At 36.8% G+C, this 24,927-nt stretch overlaps 1 protein-coding gene and 1 pseudogene across 4 annotated transcripts; one reads left to right on the top strand and one right to left on the bottom strand.

The window, feature by feature from the left end:
• Positions 1 to 25: 25 nt before the first annotated feature.
• LOC132604584 (U-box domain-containing protein 4-like) lies at positions 26 to 12,332 on the bottom strand. Of its 4 annotated transcripts, none has more exons than XM_060318151.1 (7): positions 12,176 to 12,332; positions 10,871 to 10,968; positions 5,522 to 5,851; positions 5,021 to 5,134; positions 2,918 to 4,879; positions 2,450 to 2,553; positions 26 to 279 (listed from the first exon to the last, which is right to left on the bottom strand). In XM_060318151.1, the coding sequence occupies exons 3-6, from the start codon at positions 5,795 to 5,797 to the stop codon at positions 2,494 to 2,496; spliced, it is 2,412 nt and encodes an 803-aa protein (XP_060174134.1). In that variant the 5' UTR covers positions 5,798 to 5,851; positions 10,871 to 10,968; positions 12,176 to 12,332; the 3' UTR covers positions 26 to 279; positions 2,450 to 2,493. The 4 variants fall into 4 exon arrangements, with proteins under 4 accessions (XP_060174134.1, XP_060174133.1, XP_060174132.1 ...); XM_060318150.1 differs by lacking the exon at positions 26 to 279 and adding an exon at positions 1,522 to 2,016; XM_060318149.1 differs by lacking the exon at positions 26 to 279 and adding an exon at positions 10,264 to 10,349 and having other exon boundaries at positions 2,224 to 2,553.
• Positions 6,878 to 24,335, top strand: LOC132601988 (uncharacterized; annotated as a pseudogene).
• Positions 24,336 to 24,927: the final 592 nt, after the last annotated feature.

The following is a 24,927-nucleotide window of genomic DNA, read 5'->3' as shown; positions in this document are numbered from 1 at the left end:
CATCATCCTATGAATCAAAAGCGGATCGAATAATTGGTTCGAGTTCAACAGAACCCGATAGTTCGATATCAAATGATAAATGTGAGTATATGTGTACAAGTGCACACATACAAAATTCACGTATAAATAGAGTTACATTTTCAGAACTCAAGAAAGAAAAGAAGAATCTCCCAAACCAACTTTTACATTGCCTAGGATATGAGGATTCTTCATATATCTATGATTCGTGTTCGAAGATAATGAGTTCAGTTGAACCCGCTGTTTATGGGCTGCATCCGCCTAAACAAAAAAAATAAAGAGCGTGAGAAATTATGTCAAGAAAATAGTGATTTATGAATGGAAATGTGCTGTATTTTTTCAAGTCTTGCCGTGGAAATTTCAAATGAAAGCTACTTGACACACAAATCCCTATCACTTTTGACGTGACTACTCATTAAGTGAACGTACTCTTTACTCTAAATTCCCAAGGATCGTGAGTTGCTTATCCATTTAAGTCTTCTTCTATTGCATTTAAGTATAAAAAAAATCCTGTTTTGTTGCTCCCCAAAGGAAAAAAAAAAGTAAAGTTTTTACAAGTGTGATTGATTATCTCAAATTAGTTTATTGAAACACAAATCATTCAGACTAATTATTGAGTCTATACTTAGAATTATAGGAGCTAAGAGGAGAAAAAGCATGTTGTCATTCTTAAGTCAATGTACAAGTTTTGCAAGGGAAATGTCAAATTATTGGAACCATTTGTCTAAGAATTTTTTGTTTTTTTCCTCTTTGGCTTCTTTTTTTCTTGTCCAAACACATCTACATTTGAAAAAACAAAATAATCAAAACATGAAATAGATTCCCTCAACTTGCTGCTAACGGTGAAATACTAAAAAGACTTGTAGTTAACGAGACCATTCAAGAGGCAACCACATCAAAGAAGATAAAACAATGTCCATTGGCTGACCATCATAGGGTGATTTTCACAAGTAGGATCTTTCGGTACCATTATTTAAAATTTAACCGCGTTAAAAAAGATAGTGTGAAAATAATTATTTAGCCATAAGCGGATGCAAAATACTGACGGGTCAACGGGATTTCTTATCTAATATTGGGCAAGACTGCATATACAACAAGTTATGGTGATCGTAGGGATCTTGGCCACAAATCCTGACAAATTGTCAGGATTTCAGTTACAAGACTTGCCTCAACAAGTTATATTGATCGTCAAGATTTAACCAAAAATCCACGATCAGTATAACTTGTTTTCAGCAACACATTTTTGCTTCAAAATGATTCCACATTTGATATCCGGTCTTGTAATGCCAAACTCAACAATTTCCAATTGTTAGATTCAACTCAAACCTTCAAAAATCAGTAGACTCACTTTGTTTTCTTCTACTAACAAACTCAATAAAACTCAACAATGATGTTCTTTGAATTTGTGCAACCTAAACCAATCCAAAATAATCAAAGGATAAGGAATGTGTCTTCGATTTTTTACTGCACACGTGAAGAAAATGCACAGGGAAGAGAAGGAGATATCTTGGCAAATGCATATATTTACACAACTTTTCTTAATGGGTCAAATATTAAACACGCCTTTCAAAAGGCCACCCCGCGTAAATTCCTAGTCATCATACGAACTAGTAGCAAATCCAACAATGGGTTTGCAAATTCAAGGTAACCCAATACTTTGGTGCCAAATGCTATATGCAAGTATATGTGTGCAAGCGTACACGTGCAAGAATCAAGTATAAATAGAGTTACATACACATTTCAGAACTCACAACGTCTAATTTCCGAAGCTGCCACTCATATGAATATTACTTGGCCTGTTCTACTACTTCTTCGTCAAGCTTGCTTGGACACCACCGTTATCCATAATAAGAAAAGAAAAAAATACAAGTGCAGTCTGCATGGGATTCTGATACAGATCTGTCCAATATAATGGATAGGTGGCGTTTCAGGCAGTAATTAAGTTCACTGTGATATACAGATTACCAATCAAATACTCCCTCGAAAACACAACCATCTCTGCAATGCAATATCAAATGAAAACCAACATAAATAGGTGAAGAAATGACCAACTTGTCGCTTGAGTTCCATTATCATTCAAGTAAAGCCAGTTTGTTTTGCTTTTGGTACTAACAATTAGGGGAAGGTCCAGTTGGCTATTGTTTCAGCAAGCAAAATATATCGCTACCAACTACTTACGAATAAAAATAGCTCATCACAAGCTCACCGCATTCACATACAAAGTTTATAACTGATGCCATCAGACACTTGTTACTGGTATAAAGGTTTTTCTTCCGCATTCACATACGAAGTTATCAGAGGATGGACTCATAAAAGCCTCCACAAATCATTCTTCCTTCTTAGATCACAAATATTAGAATATTTCAATAGGCAGAATCTCTATATAAATAACTCTCAATATCAACTTTACACTCATCATTTAATCAGTTACCTTGAGAAAAATATATTTTCACTGTCCAACGTATAAATCAGCAATCAGCCCCTCGCTGCATTACCATGCCGTTGGTTTCTGAAGTAGCTAAGAAGTCCCTGAGCCTGCATGTACGCCCCCACATGTATATTTTAGAATACTTGAACTAGGCATGTACGCCTCCACATGACAAGTGAGGGATGGCTCAGTGGTTAAGCACCTCCACCCACGACCGGTAGGTCCTGGGTTCGAGTCACACTGGAGGGGAAGTGTGAAAACACTATAAATCCTCCTAAAATGGGAGGGGAAAAAAAAAACTTAATAAGAATTGAGCGGGTTGGGTTATGATCTGCTTTTTTGCCCATCCCATTTCAGCCCAAGTAACTTTTGGGCGGGTCATTTGTTAACTCAGCCCATTTTGACCCGCCCAAATTCAGCCCAACCCGCCCATTTGACACCCCCTAGTGCAAGGTTTATGCAAAATCGTACCTTTTCTCTGGCTCTTGGGGTGCCAGCCTGTGACAATGCTACTAACGGAGGTACAGCTCCTTCCTGGAGAACCATATTGCAGAACCTGCTACTATTGGTGCATAATTGCAACAAAGCAGCTGCTGCATTTTCCTTCCCTCTCGCAGAGCCCAGCTCAACAACCTCAACCAGAACGGGAATCCCTCCTTCCTGACCGATTGCTGCTCTTCCCTCCTGAATAGTTGCAAGATTTGATAAAACAGCAACAGCCTTGTCAACCATCCCAGCAGCGGGGTCCATCAACTCTACGAGAAACTTTACAGCACCAGCCTGCACAATGCGAGCTTTGTTTTCATGAAGTATTGACAAGTTAAATAGAGCTGTTGCTGCGTCCTTCTTGCCCCTTGGAGATCCATTTCCCAATAAATCCACAAGAGGTTTGATAGCCCCAGACCTCCCAATCTTCATCTTGTTATCCTCAATTACAGAAAGGCTAAAAAGCGTAGCAGCAGAGTTTTCTTTAGCCTCAGCAGTTCCAGTGTGGAGGACATGAATTAGAGGTTCAATTGCATCAGCGTTTGCAATCGAACACTTGTTGTTGTCATTAATTGATAAGTTTAGAAGTGCAGTAACAGCATTTTCCTGTACTTTCATGTCTTCTGAATGAAGTAAGTTGACCAACAAGTTGATGACACTGCAGTTTGCAATTACAATACGATTATCCATATTGTGCTTGGCAAGTAACCGGAGTTCAGCTGTGGCATCTCTCTGCACATCAATGGAATTGCTATTCAAGTCCTGAACCAGCTTCCTAACTTGCTTCTCAACTTCCAAAAGATCAGCCCTTCTTTCAACCGTAGCAGAAGAAACTAATCTAGGAAACCTCTCAGAAGGTCTACGCCAGATGGATTGAGTTCGAGCTCTTGTCTCCAGCATGGATGGGAATTCCGGTTCCCTTCGTAACGGCACAGCAGGCTGGGATTCTGACACATCCCCAGAAGTGTCAGTCGCAGCCGCTGCTGATCTTGAGAAAACATCATTTCCATCACCAGAAATTGCAGGTGAAAAGTTTGAATCGGATAGTGTGCTGGGTGCCGAGGTGGTTCTATTATGACCTACAAGGAAGTGTTCATCGGCTGCTAACATACTATGACCATGTGAGTTTATCTCTCCAGAGTGGGCCATTCGTTCTTCAGAACTCTTAATAGATATCCTTTCAACATCCAGAGCAAGCATATTACTAGCAACTCCAGGTAAAGAACCTTCCGGAGATGAACCTTCTCTTTGGTTTACACTTGATGAAATCAAACTCTTCCTTGGAGAACTTAAAAGGCGAGCAGAATCGGGTGACGAAGAGTGATTGCCCCTTGGAAGGGGAAAACCCTGGGTATCCCTGGGCACACCAGAATCTGCATGTGCTAGGAGTGAAGATTTCATCGGATCAGGCAGCTTTACATTGTTTGATTCACACCAATGTGCAATAAGTGCCTTAACAGTGTAATTAGGAATGAGATTTGTGTGCCCCAGAATTTGCCTGGTCTTAGCACAAACAGTAAGACCAAGATCAATCCATTTCCTTATAAAAGCTCGCTCGTAAGTTTGTCCAGAAGCAACAATTACGGGGTCCGTCATTAACTCAAGTGAGAGGGGGCAACAAAAATCAGGAGGTATCGGTACAGGCGTTAAGGTCTGAGACTGTTTCATTGTGACGAAGCAGTCGTGCATATGGGAAACAAGAGCTATAATTTGCTCAATATATTCAACTTCCTCAGTCTTTTCAGCTTGTTCAGCGTTCTCCTTCAATTTTTCAAGGGCCACAAGCTCAATTAAAAGCTCTTGGTTTGACTTCAATCTTACGCAATCGGCAATTTTTGCAAAGCTGTCTGAGTTTGCTCCCAAGCCTTCCATTTGAGCCTTAATAGCCTTTGTGATAGTCATGGATATCAGTTCATAATCCACATACTTAATTTTCAGTATACAGTGCTGCAATCCAAATATACGACAAATTTAAGGATGACAAATTCTAACTGGCAAAAAGAGCAGAGAGGAACATTACAGCTGGGGTGGGAATAGGGCAAATAGAAGGGAAAAGAAGATCAGGAATGACCTGTTTTTGGCTCCTACCTCAAGAGATGTCAAAGTTGTATCAGCAGGAATTTGATGAGAAGATTTAAGTAGCTCGAGAATTTCAAGACTAAATGTTCGAATTTTTGCAATCAGTGATTCAGCTTGCAGGACCTATAGATCATCAACACATCAACGATATAATATATCTGCTCAAAGTATTAAAATGCCTTCAATGTAAACCATAAATTCTATAAGTGGTTTGCAATATTTTCATCATAGCTTTTTTTCTCTTGCTTCTGAAAAACGTTTTTCTTGAGTGGTGGGTCTATCTGAAACAGCCTCTCTACTCCACAAAGATAGGGGTAAGATCTGTCTACGCTCTACACTACACCCTCCCCAGACCCCACTTGTGGGACCACACTGGGTATGTTGTTATTGCTGTTGTTAAATTCTGTAAGTGCACAACATCCCATTATCGTTCAGTTTGCTGGTTATGAAAAAGAATAAATGGACGATCTGTTTATCCAATAAATAAAGAGCATAGATCTGGGAACATACAAAATAAACTTTACTACCCAGCGGTTGCAAGGTTTCACACAGCTCCCTCAGTTCATCAACAAATTGAGCTAGTCCGGCAAATGCTTTCTGAAGCAGCTCACTGGAAGCTGCTTCAACATCAATAATGGCCTCAAGAATCGGCTTTAAAATCTTCAATAGATCCTCAGTCTTGCAATAATACCTCTGAACTAGTTCATCGCTTATGCTTTCGATTGATGATAAATGGAAAAATTGGGAGATGTTGTTGAGAAGATGTTTTAACAATGATATCTCCATTGCAGCTGGTCAAATCCAAAAGTAATCCTCGGTTAATTGAACTGAGCGCAAAACCTGTTCCAGAAGACACATAAATGACAAAAGATAAATGCATACGGTATATGGTCAATATATTGTATAAATAATAATGCTGAAAATTCACAGAAATGACGTCAGTGATATGTATTTGTGTCTGCGTGCGCACACACAAACATGACTTAGCTAAACTACTAGTAAGCACATTATATCAAGTTTACATTCTTCCAGTCTAAATTAAGATGGACAGTTTTTTTTTTCTCTCTCTCTCTTTTTTTTTTTGGGATAGGGTAAGGTTTAGAATTTTTTCTGAGCAAAATTAAGATGGACGGTATTAACAAAAAACAGTACAAAATAGATGACAAACTTAGAAGCAAAATAGCCTGGAAGGTGAGATCCTATCCGGGTAAGTGTAGAAAAATGAGAATTTAATGATATAGCTGTCTTATTCAAATATACCATGTCTGTTTCTTTCCTTTTTTAATGACGGTGGTGTCCGCATTTAAATACACCACTTCAATACATAGAAAAAACAAAAAATGCAGGGAAAGGTTACTCTAGTTGGAACCAATGTTGTCAAAGCCGCGCTTTAAGCCGTGAAGAGAGGCTTCAAGGCATACTCGTCCTGCCAATGAGTGTAATATTGAACATGCGACACTAAACATTTGACATCTCACTTTATCGTAAAAAAAATTCTATTTCTTTGTTCATATATATTTGTTATTCATGCTTATGATTATTAATCTTGGACTACACATACATATTTGTATTTTTTCTCCATTTGCGCCGTTTTCTATTAAAGCCCACGCTTTATTTGCGCTTTGCACTTAAGCCCCAAAGGACCTTAGAGCTTTTTGCTCTTTTCGATTTTGATAACACTGGTTGGAACATGAGGTCATACCAGACTTAGATGGATGCACGTTAAAACTAGATTAGAAAAAGAATTATTAGTGGATTGACCAAGCTCATAAACTAGTCGAGCTTGTCATCCGATCAGAAATGGTGCTACCATTATATGTCAACATATTTCTCAAATGGTAAAGAAAAGAATGAAAGTTCCACGAAATGTCAACCAGAATAAGTGCAACTAAACCATGCTTGTCAACCTATCATCTGAAAGATATAGAGGGTTTAATGAAGAGGAATAACCCAACTATAAAGGTGGACACAGAGGTTAGCCCAACCACTGGTGCAAAGGGGTGTCCCCAAATTTCCCAAATTATGGCTTTACAACGATACTCTATTCATGTATGAGGCTGAGGAAGATCAACTGGAACACTCAAGCAGTATTGTTAGCTTTTTGAGTCAGTGTATGGGCGTAAAATTGTAACTTTGTCAAAGAGTTACAGTATGGTGGAGTGAAGAAAAATGTAAGTAAAGGATGCCACTTGGAAGAACAATACTTATCCATGCGAAAGACTCACCTTTATTAGCACTATTTAATAGTGTTCTAGATTGCCCTTAAATGTGATCCCTACTAGTGACATGAAAAAGCCAGATAATTTGAGAAGAGATTTCTTGGGTGAAGAAAATCCAGAAATAAGGAAATTTCACCTGTCCACTGTTACAACTCTCAGAAAAATGAGGCTCTAGGATAAAAAATAATTCATCTATTCCATTTTATATGACACTCTTTTCTTTTTAGTTTGTTTAAAAAAGAATGACATATTTCAATATTTTGAAACTCCTTAATTTTAAACATCCACATTTTTTTTATAAGTAAAAACTTCCCCATTTTATCCATAATGACATAATCTTATCGCCGTAGCAATGTCATGGCATGTTTAAAACCACAAGTTCTAAGGGAGCGATTTTTTATTTTTTTTGATTGATTGGTGAGCTTTATATTCTAAGGGTACTTTTTGTATGTCCTGAAAGTCTATCTTTCTTTTTAAACTTCGTGTCCAGTCAAACACCGCCAAAATAAAATGAAGCAGAGCGAGAATATATAGTTACATAACAGAAGCCTGCACTTTAAATGGCTATAAAAATTTGGTGATGAAAAGCAAGCCTTTGGAGGGATGTAATTTTTTTTGAAGATGAGCCTTTGAAGGGATGTAATCAAAACAAAATATGGAATGGAGGGCCCATGAAGAATGAGAACAATAGCTTTCCCACATGGGGTCATCCCGTGGAGAAACATAAGGAACAACTCGGGTGATTTTACTAAGAGGAGACAAACAAGATGGCAGGAAAGTCAGACATGGGTGGAACCCTTAGGGGAAACTTTTCCAGACCTATACAACATTGCAGTGGAACAGTTTGCTGCAATATCGGAATATAGGACTGGGATGGGATGGAATCTCAATTTCAGGAGGAATTTATTTGACTGGGAAGTTGACGGAATGTCACAGTTACTTTGCAGTTGAGAAGCTAAAGCTGATGAAAGCCTCAAAATGGTCCCAAGCAAAAACGGGATTTTGTATGGCAGAGATGGACTATGATAGAATCGGTTGAAGCAGGTTCGGGTAGCTAGCGGGGACAGAATGTTGAAAGTAGGAAAGGAATCTTTTGGAAGACAAGAGCAGCTTGCATTTTTTGGATAATCTGGAACAAGAGGAGCAGAATTTTTTAAGACAAAACGACAACTATTTATTGCTTTAAACTTAATATATTTGCAGATTTTGAATTTTTTGCTTTAAATAACAACTGTTTTTGGACTTCATAAACTTTCTCTATTGAAGAGAATTCTGTAATTTTTGGCTGTATATATTTAGCATCTCTTCTTGAATATCTATTTCTCCTTACCTCAGATTCCTTTCTATAATGAACTTATAATTTCCCTTTCTCGTTCTCTTTGCCCATTACCGCAAGCAAGATGATTTTAGCGCAACATTTCCAAAGTATTTGATCTAAATACACTCTCGCCATTAGCATGTTTGAAACAGTTAATACACCTACCCAAATCAGCATTAGAAGTTAAAAAGAAAGACACCTATTTGTGTTAAACATGTCTAAGAACATTTGTCTTACAGCAAACCCCCAAAAGATGTTATGTCCCACATCGGTGGGCATAGTGTGCTTATGTGGGTTAATGGGTTTAAATAGCTTTGGGCTCTCCCACCTTAATAGCAAGCTTTTGGGGTGTGAGTTAAGCCCAAGGTTGTTATTCAAGGTATCAGAGCCACCCACCGCCCTTCGTGCCTGTCGTGCCTTGGATGGTGACGCCGGTGTGGCAGTGTTCGCCCGGGGCTTCGAGGATGACGGATGCGGAGCATGGTGGTTTGCTATGTCCTATATCGGTGGGCATAGTGTGCTTATATGGGATTAAATAGCCTTGGGCTCTCCCACCGTAATAGCTAGCTTTTGTGTTAAGAGTTAGGCCGAAGGTTGTTACAACAGCTTATGAAATCTGCACCAGATTTAGAATTCTGGCAGTAGCATCACAAGATTCACAATTTCACAGTGATAAAAATACATGATATTAATATTTTTTCTCCAAACGTGTTTGTCTTGAGCCTCAGGGGTTGGCCTGGTGGCAATTGGCTTGAGCCTTGGGGTGCTCCCTTTCAAGGTCTCAAGTTCGAAACCCACTGGGTGCAAACAATTTCTGAGGGCCATCGGACGGGGTAAAACCTGAATTACCCGTGGTGCACTTGCGGGAAACTCCTTGCCGAGGGCCTGTGCATCCCCGGGATTAGTCGGGGCTCGAAGAGCCTCGGACACCCGGTGCTTAATCAAAAAAATATTTTTTCTCCAAACGTGTTTGTCAACTCGATTATGACTTTTGCAAACCAAAATCGATGGTGAATAATGTGGACTCAAAAGCCATTAGGATTTCCGTCGGTCAAAAAAAGGCCTTGAAATTTCTAGCACCTATAAACCCTAAATTCACGACACATAAATGACATAATGCTTCTTGATATACAGCATTTGAATATTGCTCCTACAGTGATTACTGGCTCAATGATAGAACATGAATTAGAGACTGAATTTGATGCAAAAAGAGCACCAAGTTTCAAGTCCCATCCATCAAAAAGGTTTTATGCGCGAAGACCAATTGGTCTATGCCTAGGCCTCTAAGCAATAAATCTCAAGCAAGGGTTTTCGGCTCTCAAGGAATTGGGCGATTAAGTCAATATTGTTACTACTGCATAATCAAGGAAGAAGGATACTTGACATTTTTTAGAATCCAATAATTAAGACTTCAAGTTCGACATTATTAAAGAAAACCCTATCCCGAAACGAGGAGTAACCAGTCCTACTTTGTCCTGTAGCAATAACTTCCTCTTGAACAAATTTGTATTGATATGGAGCATTTAACTCATTAATTTACTCAAGTTAGAACAACTAATTTAATTAGCAAATGTCCCTGACGCTGACCAACTTACCATAAGTATCAACCAACATTTGAATTCACTTATAAAGCCCCTAGAATCTTTCATAACAAGCTTATATCTTTCTACTTCAACTGAATTTCCAGGATCTTTCTGGTTAAAACTTTCCTTTACCTTATCTTCCACAATTATTGTTGAACTGCTGCTTCAATGCGTTAGAAGAAAACTCAAACCTCAAAAGCAGCTAGAGTAAATGAGATCTGAAATTTGGAAACCCAATAGGATAAGTGCGACTTTAATAGTCGTTATCAATAAATACTACTCTATAATTGTGTGTGACTCAATTTCAAATAAATCATATGCATCCATTCCACCCCATTCAAACCTATTTCTTTAATATCAAGAGGATTAATCATAGTGGGACCATTTTAACACTAGCTGTCACAACCCTCTTCCTTTTCTCGTCTCCTGGAGGGTACCTTAAAAAAAATCTCCAAAGAGAAAAGAAAAGAAAGCAAGTAGCATTCGCATTTTTCTAATTGAGATAGCACCAAAACAAACGGCATCAACATGGCAAACAACCATCAATCCAGCTACAGGTAAATCTACGAACACATTTTTCTTACTAAGCTAGAAAAGAGAACTACAACTAAATTACACATAACCATTATACATCAATCGTCTATATTCATTCTGCTCTAATTGAGCTTATTTCATTCCAATGCTGGCAACGATTTCGATTCAAACAAAATAATTCTAAATAAATGAAAAGTAAACTCACCTATCAAAACATTCCAAAGACGATCTTTTTCTAATTTCTTCCTTTCTGACCACCGCAAATGAGGCTCTATTTCACCATCCCCTGGTCTTAGGGCTAAGCTGTGGATACAAAAACAAAAGGAAATGAACAAAACACACAAACCTAATAAGATATTGATCAACTATAGCAATAAAATTCACCTTACATACCCAAAAAATCAACGCGCTTCGTCGAAAATTCAAGAACACAATTTTATATTAAAAAAAAAAAAAATCAAGAACACATTTTTCCTACTAAGCTAAAAAAGAGAACTGCGACTAAATTATACATACCCATTATACACCAATCAATCAACTATGCTCTAATTGAGCTTATTCCATGTCAATACTGGTAACAATTTCAATTTAAAATAATAATTCTAAACATACAAAACGTAAACTCACCTATCAAAATATTCAAAAATACAATCTTTTTTTTCTAATTTTTTTCTTTTTTTACCATGCCATGGCCTTAGAGCTAAGTTGTGGATACAAAAACAAAAGGAAATGAACAAAACCCACAAACCTAATAAGATATTGATCAACTATAGCAATAAAATTCACCTTACATACCCAAAAAATCAACGCTTTCGGCGAAAATTCAAGAACACATTTTTATATCAAGACAAAGAATTCAAGAACACATTTTTATATCAAAAAAAAAAAAAAAAATCAAGAACACATTTTTCCTACTAAGCTAAAAAATAGAACTGCAACTAAATTATACATAACCATTATACACCAATCAATCAACTATGCTCTAATTGAGCTTATTTCATTTCAATACTGGTAGAAATTTCAATTGAAAATATTCTAAACATACAAAAATTAAACTCACCTATCAAAACATTCAAATATACAATCTTTTTTTCTAATTTTTTCTTTTTTTACCATGCCATGACCTTAGAGATAAGTGTGGATACAAAAACAAAAGGAAATGAAAAAAACCCACAAATTAAATAAAGATAATGTCAACCATAGCAATAAAATTCACCTTACATACCCAAAAAAAATAAAAAATCAAGAACACATTTTTCCTACTAAGCTAAAAAAGGGAACTGCAACTATATTACACATAACCATTATATACCATCAATCAACTATGCTCACATTTTTCCTACTAAGCTAAAAAAATACAATCTTTTTTTTTTTTTCTAATTCCCTTTTTTTTTTTTTTTTTTTTTTACCATGCCATGATCTTAGGGGCAAAAAAAAAAAGAAATGAACAAAACCCACAAATTAAATAAGATATTGATAAACTATAAGCAATTAAATTCACCTTACATACCTTAAAAAAAAAAGATTTTACAAAACCTGAGATTCTTTGTTTTTGACTATGTTACTAATTTGTATGACTTAGATCCATATTTCAGCAAAACAAAGAAGAAAGCTAAGATGGGGTGGGGTGCGTGGGGTGGGGTGAGGTGGGGGTGTGGGGGTGTGGGGTGGGGATAGGTTCTGATCATGGGGTGCAGGAATTTTGAAAATGCTGACAGACATGCTAAAAGGAGTAGTATACTAAACTATTTATTTTTATTATGAACTTGGATATATTAATTTCTGAATTGCTAGTAGTATTAGTTAAAAGTAATTATAATTAATTAAATAAAAAAGTCAATAATCTTGGAATGAGATAGTACTCCTTTCCTTCCAAAAACAAAGATATTGTATATATGAGAAGTCAAATATTTATAAGTAACAATGTTGTTAGACATTTTCTAAATAATAAATATAAAAATTACAAGTATTTGCTCTAGCATATTTGTGCTAATTAATTCGAGTAGTGTTTCTTTTTCATTTTCTTTTTCTTTTTCTTTTTTTCTATCATGTTGTTGAGTTGTTTTCATTTAACGAACAGACAATATCCAGTAAAATTAGATATCGAACAATCTATACCAATGATGACATATTAGCAAAACTCGGTGGAAAATGACCTAATAATACTATTTTAGACACTATATACAAAATATAAGAATATTTTTCCTTGTTTACAAAATATAATAACTTAATTACAAAACATATCAAATTTGGAGTAATTAAAAGACCACCCTTCCTTTCCCCTTTTCCCAGCCGCCACCCTTCCCTTCCCCTTTACTCAGTTTTTATTCCATTTTTTTACAAAACAATAGTTGTGAATCTGTGTTTATGGTGAGATTTAATATTATATCTCTTGTTTTCGACACCTAGCATCATTCATGGGTCTGTGGAATCCTTTTCTCAATTGGCTTCTTATGTTTCATTTTATATATAAGAATGGATATATAAGTTGTATTCTCCATTTATTTTGATTGAGAAGTTTGGAATTTGAATGAAACAAAGCTTTATTGAAAAATCAGAAAAATTGAAGATTGAATTTCCACTTGACGGTGTGTTGCAACGATGATGACAGCTGCAACGACGAAGGCGATGACAAAGTCTTTCCCATTGCCCTTATTGCAATTTTCTGTTTTACCTCATAGATAACAAAAGAAAATCTAATTTTTCTGATTTGTTAGAAAATGAAGAGATTTATTGTATGAAAGTTGAATACAATATTGTAGTAGTTGTATTAAATTTCGTTCGAATTTCGAAGCGATATTCGAAATTGCATTAATTTTGTATGCATATTATATGAAAGATGTATACAATGTTATTGTAGTTGTATTAAATTTTCAAAAACCTAAAATGAATTTTTTAGAAATTTTATACAGTTATATACATATTTCATACCGTTTCCATATAATTTTCATACACGAAAAATGTGAGAACTCTAAGCCTTGGGTGAGATATAGATATTTCATACACAAAATATTGAGCAAAATTTTTAAGCCTTGAGCAAGATATACACATTCCATACAGTTTTCATACACAAAATTTTGAGCGAAAATTTTCGTATATGTTTTATAAGAAATCTATCGTTATGTTTTGTAAACTGAAAAATATCGTCATATTTTATAAATACACCCTATTCTATATATATACGTCATTCTCCCTTCTTATAAATCGCCCAAATACAATTACCCTGGACTCAAATGCGTGGGCCCAATCTTTCCTCAGGTAAAGCCCAAATCCACAATTAACCAGACTCTTCTCAATTCCAAATATCAGTTTCTTCTCAATTTTCAGCATAGCAAAACTTATAACTTATACTCCTATTATAAGCTAAGAAGGTTTTTGTAATGGCTTATTTTAAATGCTTTTTTGGCTTTTAAGCTCTTTTTTTAAAACTTTTGTGATGTTTGAGAAAGATAAAAAGTGCTCTTAATCACTTACTATTAAGTCAAAAAAATACTCCTTCTATCCAGTTTTACTTGTGATATATAATAAAAATAAATGTCTACTTTTACTTATTCAGTTTAGAAATTAAAGAGATATTTTACCATTTCATTCCTATTTTACCGTTATTATTAATTGTTGAGTTGAAAACTTCAAGAACTTATTAGCGGCTGCACAATTTTAAAGTATTTTGATTGATTTCAATCATTACGTCACTTAGCAATAATAGGGGAGATATTGTATAGGGGAAAATTCGTAGATAGCAAATGTACGTATTAAAAGGTGACATGTGGCGGTGGTGACAGGTCAGATCCGAGTCTGAGAATAAAGGGTTCCGGGAAAGCATACGAAGCTCCAGATAAGTAATTTGGTAACCCGCTTCCGGAGGCAGAAACTACAAAGGGTTGGGAGGAGCGTGCCAACTCACTAATCAAACGTCATTCAGTGCACAGCCATTACAGAAGACCCCCAAGTTTCCTCCAGCCTTTATTACTCTTTATTGCCTTTTACTGCAGCAGTAATATTGGTTGTCACACCCTAACCTTATTAGGTTGTGATGGGCACCCGACCCCACATACGGAGCCGAGCGAACCCGCAGACTCTGATTTCATACATACTCTTTTCAATTTACAGATCAAATCACTGGAAGCATATAGTAAGACTTCCAATAGAAACAGAGAACAAACATTGTCTTAAGCGGCCACATGTATCAAACATATCAGACATATCGTATCAAATCCAGTAGGCAGGCGGAATGTACATCGCCTGAACATATACACATATACGAACATATAGGCCGTTTAGGCCATCATAGCAAACAGGGCCGCTTAGGACACAGATCTCAGACCAGACAGAACAGAATCTGTAGACATATGAGGCTGCTTACGGACTGACTCTCTGTACCCACGACTCTGTCTACAAAGTCTCTAACACAAATCAGAAAGCGCAACATATGTATACTCAGACTCGGCGACACTCCGGAGAAAGGTGGAGCTCGCCAGTTCCGCTGAAACCTCCTAGCCAAGTCTTCTGATCATCTGGGTGTACCTGCGTGGCATGAAACGCAGCCCCCGAAGAAAAAGGGGTCAGTACGGAATATGTACTGAGTATGTAAGGCAAGAGACACAGTAAACAGAATCATAATCAGAATCAAAAGTACAGAAGTATAACAGACGAAATCATAATCAGATACAGATGTACATAACACATGTACGATATGCAAAATGATAGAAACAACTTACTGGAAATACAGACCATGCATGCCCAGAACGGTATCCAGTCCCTTACGGAACCCGGGGAAAACGTGGTCGCCTCCCAGCCTTAGGCGCCACACACATCATACTCCAGAAGATTTGCTCCTGTCTCCGACACACATCATAATATCCGAATGTACATATACATATAGGCGGTTCAGCGAACCAAACACATCATACTTCGTAACACATCATACTTCGGAATTCATTTACGGCGCCCGGCCCTCAGGCGAGGAACTCGGGAACCGTGCGCACGATATAAACCGGCCCGGGACTCGGCGAAGGAAGTCATGACATATGCACGAGCAGAGTAGTGAGAAACTAAATGCACATAACCAAGACTCAATGGATTAATCGAACGTACTATCAGAATATCTGTAACATATAACTCATAACAGAATACTTATGTCAGAATACTTTTATCAGAATATTTCTATCAGAGTACTTATATCGGAACACTTTTGTCAGAATACTTATATCAAAGTTAGGAATACTCATATCAGATTACTCGTATCAGAGTACTTGTATCGGAATACTCAAATTAGAATACATAGTCCAAAATACTTGTATCAGAATTTCTCATATCAGAACGCTTGTGTCCAATACTTACATCAGAATATTTATATCAGAATACCTAGACCAGAATGCTTATATCAGAATACGTATATCAGAATACTTAAATCAGAATTCGCCTATCAGAATTATTAGATACTTAAATTAGGGAGGACATACGAATCATAAAAAGACTCGGAATCACAGAATGGAATAACCCCAATGTACATATCAATATCATACCTTACTTGGCTCTAGGACATGCCAAAAGAAAGAAAGGGTAAGCCTCACATACCTGTGCCACGACCAACTAGTTATGCTTATTTGTCCAAACTCGTTAATCTACATACAAAAGAATTCATATAATCATTAAACCCATTAGCATTCACTTGCCTCAACTTCTCAAATAAACTCATTTATTTTCTGTCGAAATTTCGGCAGCATCTCCCCTGTAAATATACCAACCCCGAGAATACGGCTCGACCCCAAATCAACAACAACAAACCCGAGAATTCAACTCGGCCAAACCAACAACAATACTAGCAATTATTCCAGCAACACTTCAATAATCAATTCAATTCAATAACTTTCAAAACGATTCAATCAACATACTACTCCATCCAACACCTTCCAAATTCCAACAAAAACAATAACAACTTAATTCCTTCTTTCAAATTTAATCACAACAACCCAACTTGCAATCTTCCAAACTCAACAAAAACAATGGAAACACATTTCTTTCTTCCAAATTTATGAACTACATCAACATCCCACACATTGATAACATTAACCACAATATCACAAGAACTATATGGAAATTACATTATCTTCTCCAACAACCTACAAACAATTCCCACTTCAATTTAAATCATTAAACCTTCATTTTCATCATAGAGCCCACACAACAACAACAATCAAATTGCTAAATAAAATTAATTCATCATTTTAATCCAACACCACACATATATTCGGCCAACATGCAACACACATATTTTTCATTTATTTCATTCATTTCTTCAACCTACAACATATAGGAACCATCCACAACACACAAAAGAGATGAAACCTTACCTTTTTCCTTCAACTTTTCTCTTGGCATAGGGTTCCCATCTTGCACCACAAGTGTTCTACCTCCTCCAACAATCATTCCATGTTGTTAAGGACCTTCCACTTAGTAGAAAAGCTAGGAGAAAATAATTTTCCTTGGTCAATTTCCCATGGCTCAATTTTGAGAGCCATGGCCGAAACCCTCATGCTCCCGCTCTCTTCATTCTTTTTTTTTTTTTGATCTTGTTTTCTTGAATTAAAATGATGACTTCCTATATATACATGTCTTCCACCAATTTTCCTTATTTATAGTTTGGCCCCTCAAAATAAGAATATAGCCACATGATCCCTCCTCTAGAGAATTCTTCCTTTTTCCTCTAGAATTTTCTTGAAATTAAAAGAAGACTAATGTCTTCTTAAGCAAGCTTTGGTCCATAATTTTTATAATTTACAATTAGCCCCCATTAATTAAAATAAGGGCATATAGTGCACGGCCAACATAGCCCCTTCATGAATTTTTCTTGGACTTTGTAAAATTACCATTTTGCCCCTATTCTTTCCGCAATATTTCCATAAGCCATTTTACGAATTTCCTTTTTCGACCTCAACCTCTCTTAATATTTCCGTACTAATAATAATCATAAATAGTATTTGTGACATCTCGTACATTAATATGATTTTTGAAAATGGTCTCGTCCTTAACTTCCCACGACGACTTATTTCCAAACGTACCAGATACGGGCTATAACATTGGTAATTGAGGAGGCACGATTCATGGAATATGTACCTCATAGCTCTAGTATAAATAGAGGTACTCACTCTATTGTAAGACATTTGAAGCATTATACAACAATACTGAGTGTTCATATTATTCTTAGCATTTGCTCTTTCTTGCTTAATTCGTGGTGTTTATAATGATTCACCACCCGGAGACTCCAGCTCAAAGCCTCTCAAGGCCCAGGCTACACAACTAGCTATGCTTTACTTTCATTTGTCTTGTTAATTATTACTTGCTATTTTATAATTTTGATTACAGTGGTCCACGTGTCCTTGACCCCGTACATAAAATTCAACTGTAACGATTTTCTGTGTAAACAGATATAGTAAAAGTGTCATTCCATTTTCAGTTCCTTAATAGATATGCCAAATCAATACATGACAAGTAAGAATGGACGAAGGAAGTACAAAAATAAGCTAAAAGTCAAAAGTTGAGTATTCCCAATTTATGGCTTTTAGCTTTTTGCTTATAAGCTATTTTTTAAAAAGTCAATCCAAACACTCTCTAAGTTATTTGTGCACTTCACTCAATATTGGTGGCTAGGTTCTTTGTCAAATTTGGATCTTTTTTTGCATGGATTGTCCTTCATTTGGGGTGGTCTTTAATTTTTGCTCTTCAAATTGGTGATCTTCAATTTTTGGCCTTTGCTTAATACCCCGAGGTTCTGAGTTCGAACCCTAGCTCAGTAAATAAAAATAAAAAAATCGCAAGACAGATGTTTGGATTCACAGACTCTGCCTTGCGAATCCAAACTCTACCTTGTGAATTTTTTTAATTGTTGACTAAGTGAGGGGTTTGTACCCGAAACCAAGGAATTTTTAGCGTTAAAGACCCACCAATTGGAGGACCTAAAATTAAAGACCTGCCCAGTGAAGGCCAATCCTGCAAATTGCCCAATTTGGATTACCTTGGGCCCAAATGTGTGAGCCCAATGTTTTCCGAGTAAAGCCTAAATATACATATTAACCAAGCCTTATTAATTTCAAATTTCAATTTCCAAAACAGCTGAAAAAACATAGGAAAAAAAATCGAAAATTGTAGCTTTTGCTTATCCAAATGGCTCCAACACCTAAAGAGAAGCTTAAGGGGTAGTTTGGTTGGAAGCTAAGGATAAGTTATTCCATCATCTCACAGACATAAAATAACACTATAATTTTGGAATAACTAATTTCGAAATTGGTTATAATATCATTTTATCCCAATCAAACGTGACATAAATTCATCTCAAATATAATTTCGGAATTATTTTAATCTTATTCCTTGTACCAAACAAGCCCTGGAGGTTCAAACGGCAAAACATGATGTCAGCATTGAATATATATTCACGTCACTCAATCGTCACATTCACAATTCAATTTTACTTGCATTTACACATTTTTCACTCCTTCATAATTATTTTGATTGCGTATAACGTGTAAATTTGATGAATTTGTGTCATTTTCATGAAGTTTGTTTGATGAAATTTAATGAATTTTACACTCAAAGTTTTTTTTTTTTTAATTCAAAATCAGTTCAATTTCACATGCATCACACGTACATCTGTTACGTTTTGATGAATTTTGATGTTTCCGATCAAATTCAGTTCAATTTGACATTTTCATGTTCCTTTGATGAAATTTAATTATTTTTGCCGTCAAAGTTTCAGATCAAAGTCAGTCAGTTCAATTTTACTTGCATTTACATATGTTTCACTTCTTAATTTAACAATGTATCTGTTGGAAATAATGATTATAATTATAGGAAATTAAAATTGATTAGGATTTGATATTTTAATGTATGTCTATTTAGAATTTATAATCAAATTAATATAAGAATAAATTTTCTTGTTTTGAGTTAAAATAGATTTTATACTATTATAAATTAGAATGTTGCTAGATATTCATAGTTTCTATTAATAAAATATTTTCCTTCGGTATCTGTATGAATTTATGATATTTTTATGAAGTTCGATTGATGAATTACCGTGAAAGTTAAATCAGTTCAATTTCACATGCATTGCACACGGAAATCATGACGTGTCACTTGAATTTGTGACACATCAGCATCGAAGATTTCTTCACGTCACTCAATCGATACATACAACGATCAAAGTAAAAATTCTATTTTACTTGCATTTACACATTTTTCACTTAAAAAAATCAATTTTACTTGCATTTACACATTTTTCAGTTCTTCATTCTGCTATTTAATTGTGTGTTTGATTGTGTATAACGATAATTTGTAACACTTTCTGAAAGTTCAATTTTTTCATATGAGCAAGCCGTCAAATTATCTAAGTAATTTTAATTTCACTTGCATTACTAAATGTTCACACTCAAAAAGGTCAAGATGGAAGCTTCTGTGGATATATATATCAAAAGCTCCAAAAGTCCAAGATAGACTCCTTAGAAATTAATCTTGTTGCTGGTTTGGTTTCTGCTGGAAGAGCTTCTGATGTGCAGGGAACTCTGGACAGTTTTGAATTGGCGTATAACACCGCATGCTCTTTAATTGAGAAGCAGAAGTACAAGGATGCAGAGCAACTGCTATTATCAGCTCGAAGGTAGGAGACCTATTAGGCTTTAAATAGGTCATGAAATGTTTGATAGGTGTGATAATTTCACTCATTTCAGGGTGAATCACAACTTGAAAGCTAATGAATCAAAGCACTATCAACAAACAACAACAACATACCCAGTATAATCCCATAAGGTGGGTCCTTGGGAGGTAGGGAGGCTGTTTCCGATAGACTCTCGGCTCAAGAGAAGATGCCAAGACAATAATAATAATAATAATAGACAGTAATAGCAACATATAATAAGATAAGTGAAGCTAAAGAAAGAAAGAGAGAAACAAGCAAGCTATATTAGAGATCTAAAAAAAATAAGCGAGTGAACAAAGATAATAATACTCCTAATATGGAAAAGAAATCCTCGCGGCCCCCTACTAGCCCTCTACCCTGATACTCGACCTCCACACCCTCCTATCACGGGTCATGTCCTCGGTAAGCTGAAGCAGCGTCATATCCTGCCAAATCACCTCTCCCCAGGCCTTCTTTGACCTACCCCTCCCTCTCTTCAGGCCCACCACTGCCAGCCTCTCACACCTCCTCACTGGTGCATCAATGCATCTCCACTGCACATGGCCGAACCATCTCAACCTTCCTTCCCCCATTTTGTCCACCACTGGGGCCACACCCACCTTGTCCCGAATTACTTCATTCAGAATTATATCTCTCCTAGTATGCCCGCACATCCATGTCAGCATCCGCATCTCTGCTACGTTCATCTTTCGAGCATGAGCTTTCTTAACTGGCCAGCACGAACTTTCCCTTTAGTTTAGGCGGCACCTTCTTATCGCACAATACACTTGATGCGAGCTTCCATTTCATCCATCCCGCTCCAATACGATGTGTGACATCGTCATCAATCTCACCATTCCCTTGGAAGATTGACCCCAGATACTTGAAACTTTCTTTCTTGGGGATGACCTGAGTATCAAGCTGCACGTCCTCGTCCTCTACCTGTATCACATCACTGAACTTGCACTCTAAGTAGTCTGTCTTAGTCCTGCTCAACTCGAAACCTTTCGACTCCAGGGTCTATCTCCACACCTCCAGTTAACACCGCTCCGCGACTCGTCAATAAGCACAATGTCATCTGCAAGCAACATGCATCACGACACCTCTCCTTGAATGTGTCGCGTCAGTGCGTCCATCGCCAAAGCAAACAAATACGCGCTAAGAGCGGACTCCTGATGCAGACCCATCGTGACTGGGAAGAGTTCTGAGTCACCTCCAACTGTCCTCACCCGAGTCTTGGCTCCATCATACATGTCCTTAACGGCTCTAATGTATGCTACAGGAACATCTCTAGCTTCCAGACATCTCCAGCACCTTTTTTGAGACTTTATCGTAAGCCTTTTCTAGGTCAACAAACGCTATGTGCAAGTCTTTCTTCTTCTCCCTATACTGCTCCACCAACCTCCTCACAAGGTGAATGGCTTCTGTAATCGAATGCCCCGGCATGAATCCGAATTGGTTCTCCGAAATAGACACTATCTTCCTCATCCTTGCTTCCACCACTGTCTCCCAAACTTTCATCGTATGGCTCAACAGCTTGATACCCCTATAGGAATCAAAGCACTATCATTGGGAAATATTTAAAGGAAAGGGTTAAGTTGGATACAAAGCATTACTCTTTTTTCTACTGATGTTTCCATTTCATTGTGAACTCCAAGAATTTTTTGAAGCTAATCATGTAGTTTAGTCATACATGGTATTGTATTTACCTACAAAGTTTTTAAGGAAGTGCATTTGTTAGGTCTCGTATTTAGTACCAGAATCCTAATTAACTTCTCTTTGATGAATCCCATGTGACAAACAGTACTCCAACATTAAGTTGTGTGGAACCAGCAGATAACTTGTTACTTTAAGCTGATAAATATAAGCAAGCTAGTTAAGCTACACAATGTGCTAAAGGGCAATGAATGTACCTTGAATCAGGTACCTACACTGTATGCCCAGTACCTCAAGTCTGCAAATGAATATTAACAAACATGATGAGATATAGCCTATTCTTTTACCATGTGGTGCTTGTCTGTGGTGTATTTACTGTACACTCTGGAACTTCCAATTTTTTATGTGCTTGAGGACACAAATGAGAGAACTTGCTAATAGTTGCCGATGAAATTACAGAATTGGTCAGGAAACTCTAGTGGAGGAGAATTTAGCTGATGATGAAGTTGAAATTGAATTGGCACCCATTGCTGTTCAACTGGCATATGATGAACAGGTAAAATTATTGTATAACATGACTTCGGCTTTTCCTTTTGCCTTGATGTGTTGGGAATACATGAATCTATCTGTCTTATTCTCTGTAGGGAGCTTATTTATATTTCTTAGCACTTTGTACTCTTCATTTTCTTCGTCTACTTGATGCCATCAATGAAATCAATTACTTCATAAAAAAGATTACATGAATCGATCTGTTACTCCAGATTCTAGGAAACACACAAGAAGCTGTTGCATCTTATACCAACCTTGTGAAAAGAAATTTGGCTGATGAGTCGTCACTTGCTGCGCCAGTAAATAACCTCATCGCTCTAAAAGGTCCTAAAGATGTTTCAGATGGCCTAAGGAAACTTGATAAGCTAATAGAGAAAAGTGATGGAGCACAAAAGTTCCAGCTTGCTCGTGGATTGGACTTGAAGCTCTCTCAAAAGCAAAGGGAAGCTATATACACCAATAGGGTGCTACTGCTACTTCATTTTAATAAGCTGGATCAGGTAATCAATCTGAAACCTTAACATTTTGTTTTGTTTCTGGTTTTGTTCTTTCAGGATTAAATGGAAATGTAGAACAAGAGAGAAAGAAGACAACAAGCTACAGCTGTTATTCCATGTTCCCCTTTAGGTGTTTAATTTTAGTTCATGGATTATTATAGGGTCGAGAACTTGTTGCAGTTCTACCGGAGTTATTCCCTGGTAGCTTGATGCCAATACTTCTTCAAGCTGCTGTACATGTGCGAGAGAACAAAGCTGGTAAAGCTGAAGAAATACTAGGACAGTTTGCAGATAAGTTTCCTGACAAGTGCAAGGTAATCCTGCTTGCAAGGGCACAGGTTGCTGCAGCTGTTGGCCACCTCGGATTGCAGCTGAATCCCTAGTAGAAATTCCTGACATTCAGCACAAACCTGCAACTGTTGCCACCATTGTTTCTCTCAAGGAAAGGGCTGGAGACATTGATGGTGCCGATGCTGTATATGATTCCGCAATAAGATGGTGGTCAAATGCGATGACTGAAAACAATAAGCTCAATATCATCATGCAGGAGGCTGCTGCTTTTAAGTTGAGGCATGGAAGAAAGGAAGAGGCAGTACGCCTTTATGAGGAGCTTGTAAAAAGCCATGGAAGTATTGAGGCTTTGGTCGGGTTGATCCAAAGTGCTGCCCATGGAGATGTAGAGAAAGCAGAAGCTTATGACAAGCAACTAAAACCACTACCCGGTTTAAAATCTATTGACGTTGATAGTTTGGAGAAAACTTCAGGTGCAAAGCATGTTGAGACTGTTCTTAATGTTGGTGCCACTGAAGCCAAGAGTAAAGATAAGGCAAAGAAAAAGAGGAAGAGAAAGCTCAAATACCCGAAAGGCTTTGACCCAGCCAACCCAGGGCCTACACCTGATCCAGAGAGGTGGCTTCCGAAAAGGGAAAGGTCTAGTTACAGACCAAAGAGAAAGGATATGAAAGCAGCTCAAATTAGAGGTTCTCAGGGAGCAGTCGCTAAGGAAGCAGCGGTTAGTCATGATACAAAATCAAACCAGCCAGCCAATTCCAAGAGAACCTCTCAGAATGCAAGCACCGTACAATCCAAGCCTTCATCGAAATCAAGAAAGAAATCTCGGAAGTAATCAGAGAATCACCTTCATTTCTTGGTTGAGGTTTTCGGGCTTATAAGGCATATTTTTATGGTGCCTTTAGAGTCTAGTGCGAGTCTGCTTTTCACAACTCCATCTGATCCGAATAGTTAGTCGTTAAAAAGGCCTCTGTCAGAGAATTCTGCTTGGCTGAACTATAAGGTTTGGATAATGGAGACATGGATGAGTCCCCTATTACATTTTTGCTCGTACTGCATTTTGGCGGCCATGAAAGTCAAATATTTTTCACTTTATTTGGAATTTTAAAGTTGGAGATGGAGTTAGAGTTGTGTTTGGTTATAGTTTTCGCAAAGAATATTTGGTTGTTTGAGTGTACTGAAAGTGAAAAAGTGGGAAAAAAAGTGAAAACAAGGTTTAAGGTGTTTTTCAAATTTTAAATATAACTTCAAGTTGTATTTGAGATTTTCATGGCCAAACGTTAATTTTTAAATAGAGTGAAAATAATTTCCGAAAAAAAGTGAAAAATTCTCATGGCCAAATGGATAAATATGAAATATATGTTTGATGTTGCTTTCTCCTGATAATATATATACACACTTCCTAATGAAAAGATAACGCTACTTTTTATGATGTTATATCCATCACTAGAAGAACTAGACAGCCAATATGTAATTCAATATGAAAGACTGGTTTTGTCAATTGATTACATTGTAATCTTTTCCAAATTAATAAATTATTAGTAGGTTCATTTGCCAACTAGATATCTTTAAAGCCAGCCATAGAAAAAATGTTAATAATGT

This window comes from Lycium barbarum, chromosome 7 (assembly GCF_019175385.1).
Source record: "Lycium barbarum isolate Lr01 chromosome 7, ASM1917538v2, whole genome shotgun sequence".
In the NCBI taxonomy this organism is placed as follows: domain Eukaryota; kingdom Viridiplantae; phylum Streptophyta; class Magnoliopsida; order Solanales; family Solanaceae; genus Lycium; species Lycium barbarum.
Note: the sequence above shows the minus strand (reverse complement) of the source record. Positions and strands in the feature narration are given on the sequence as shown.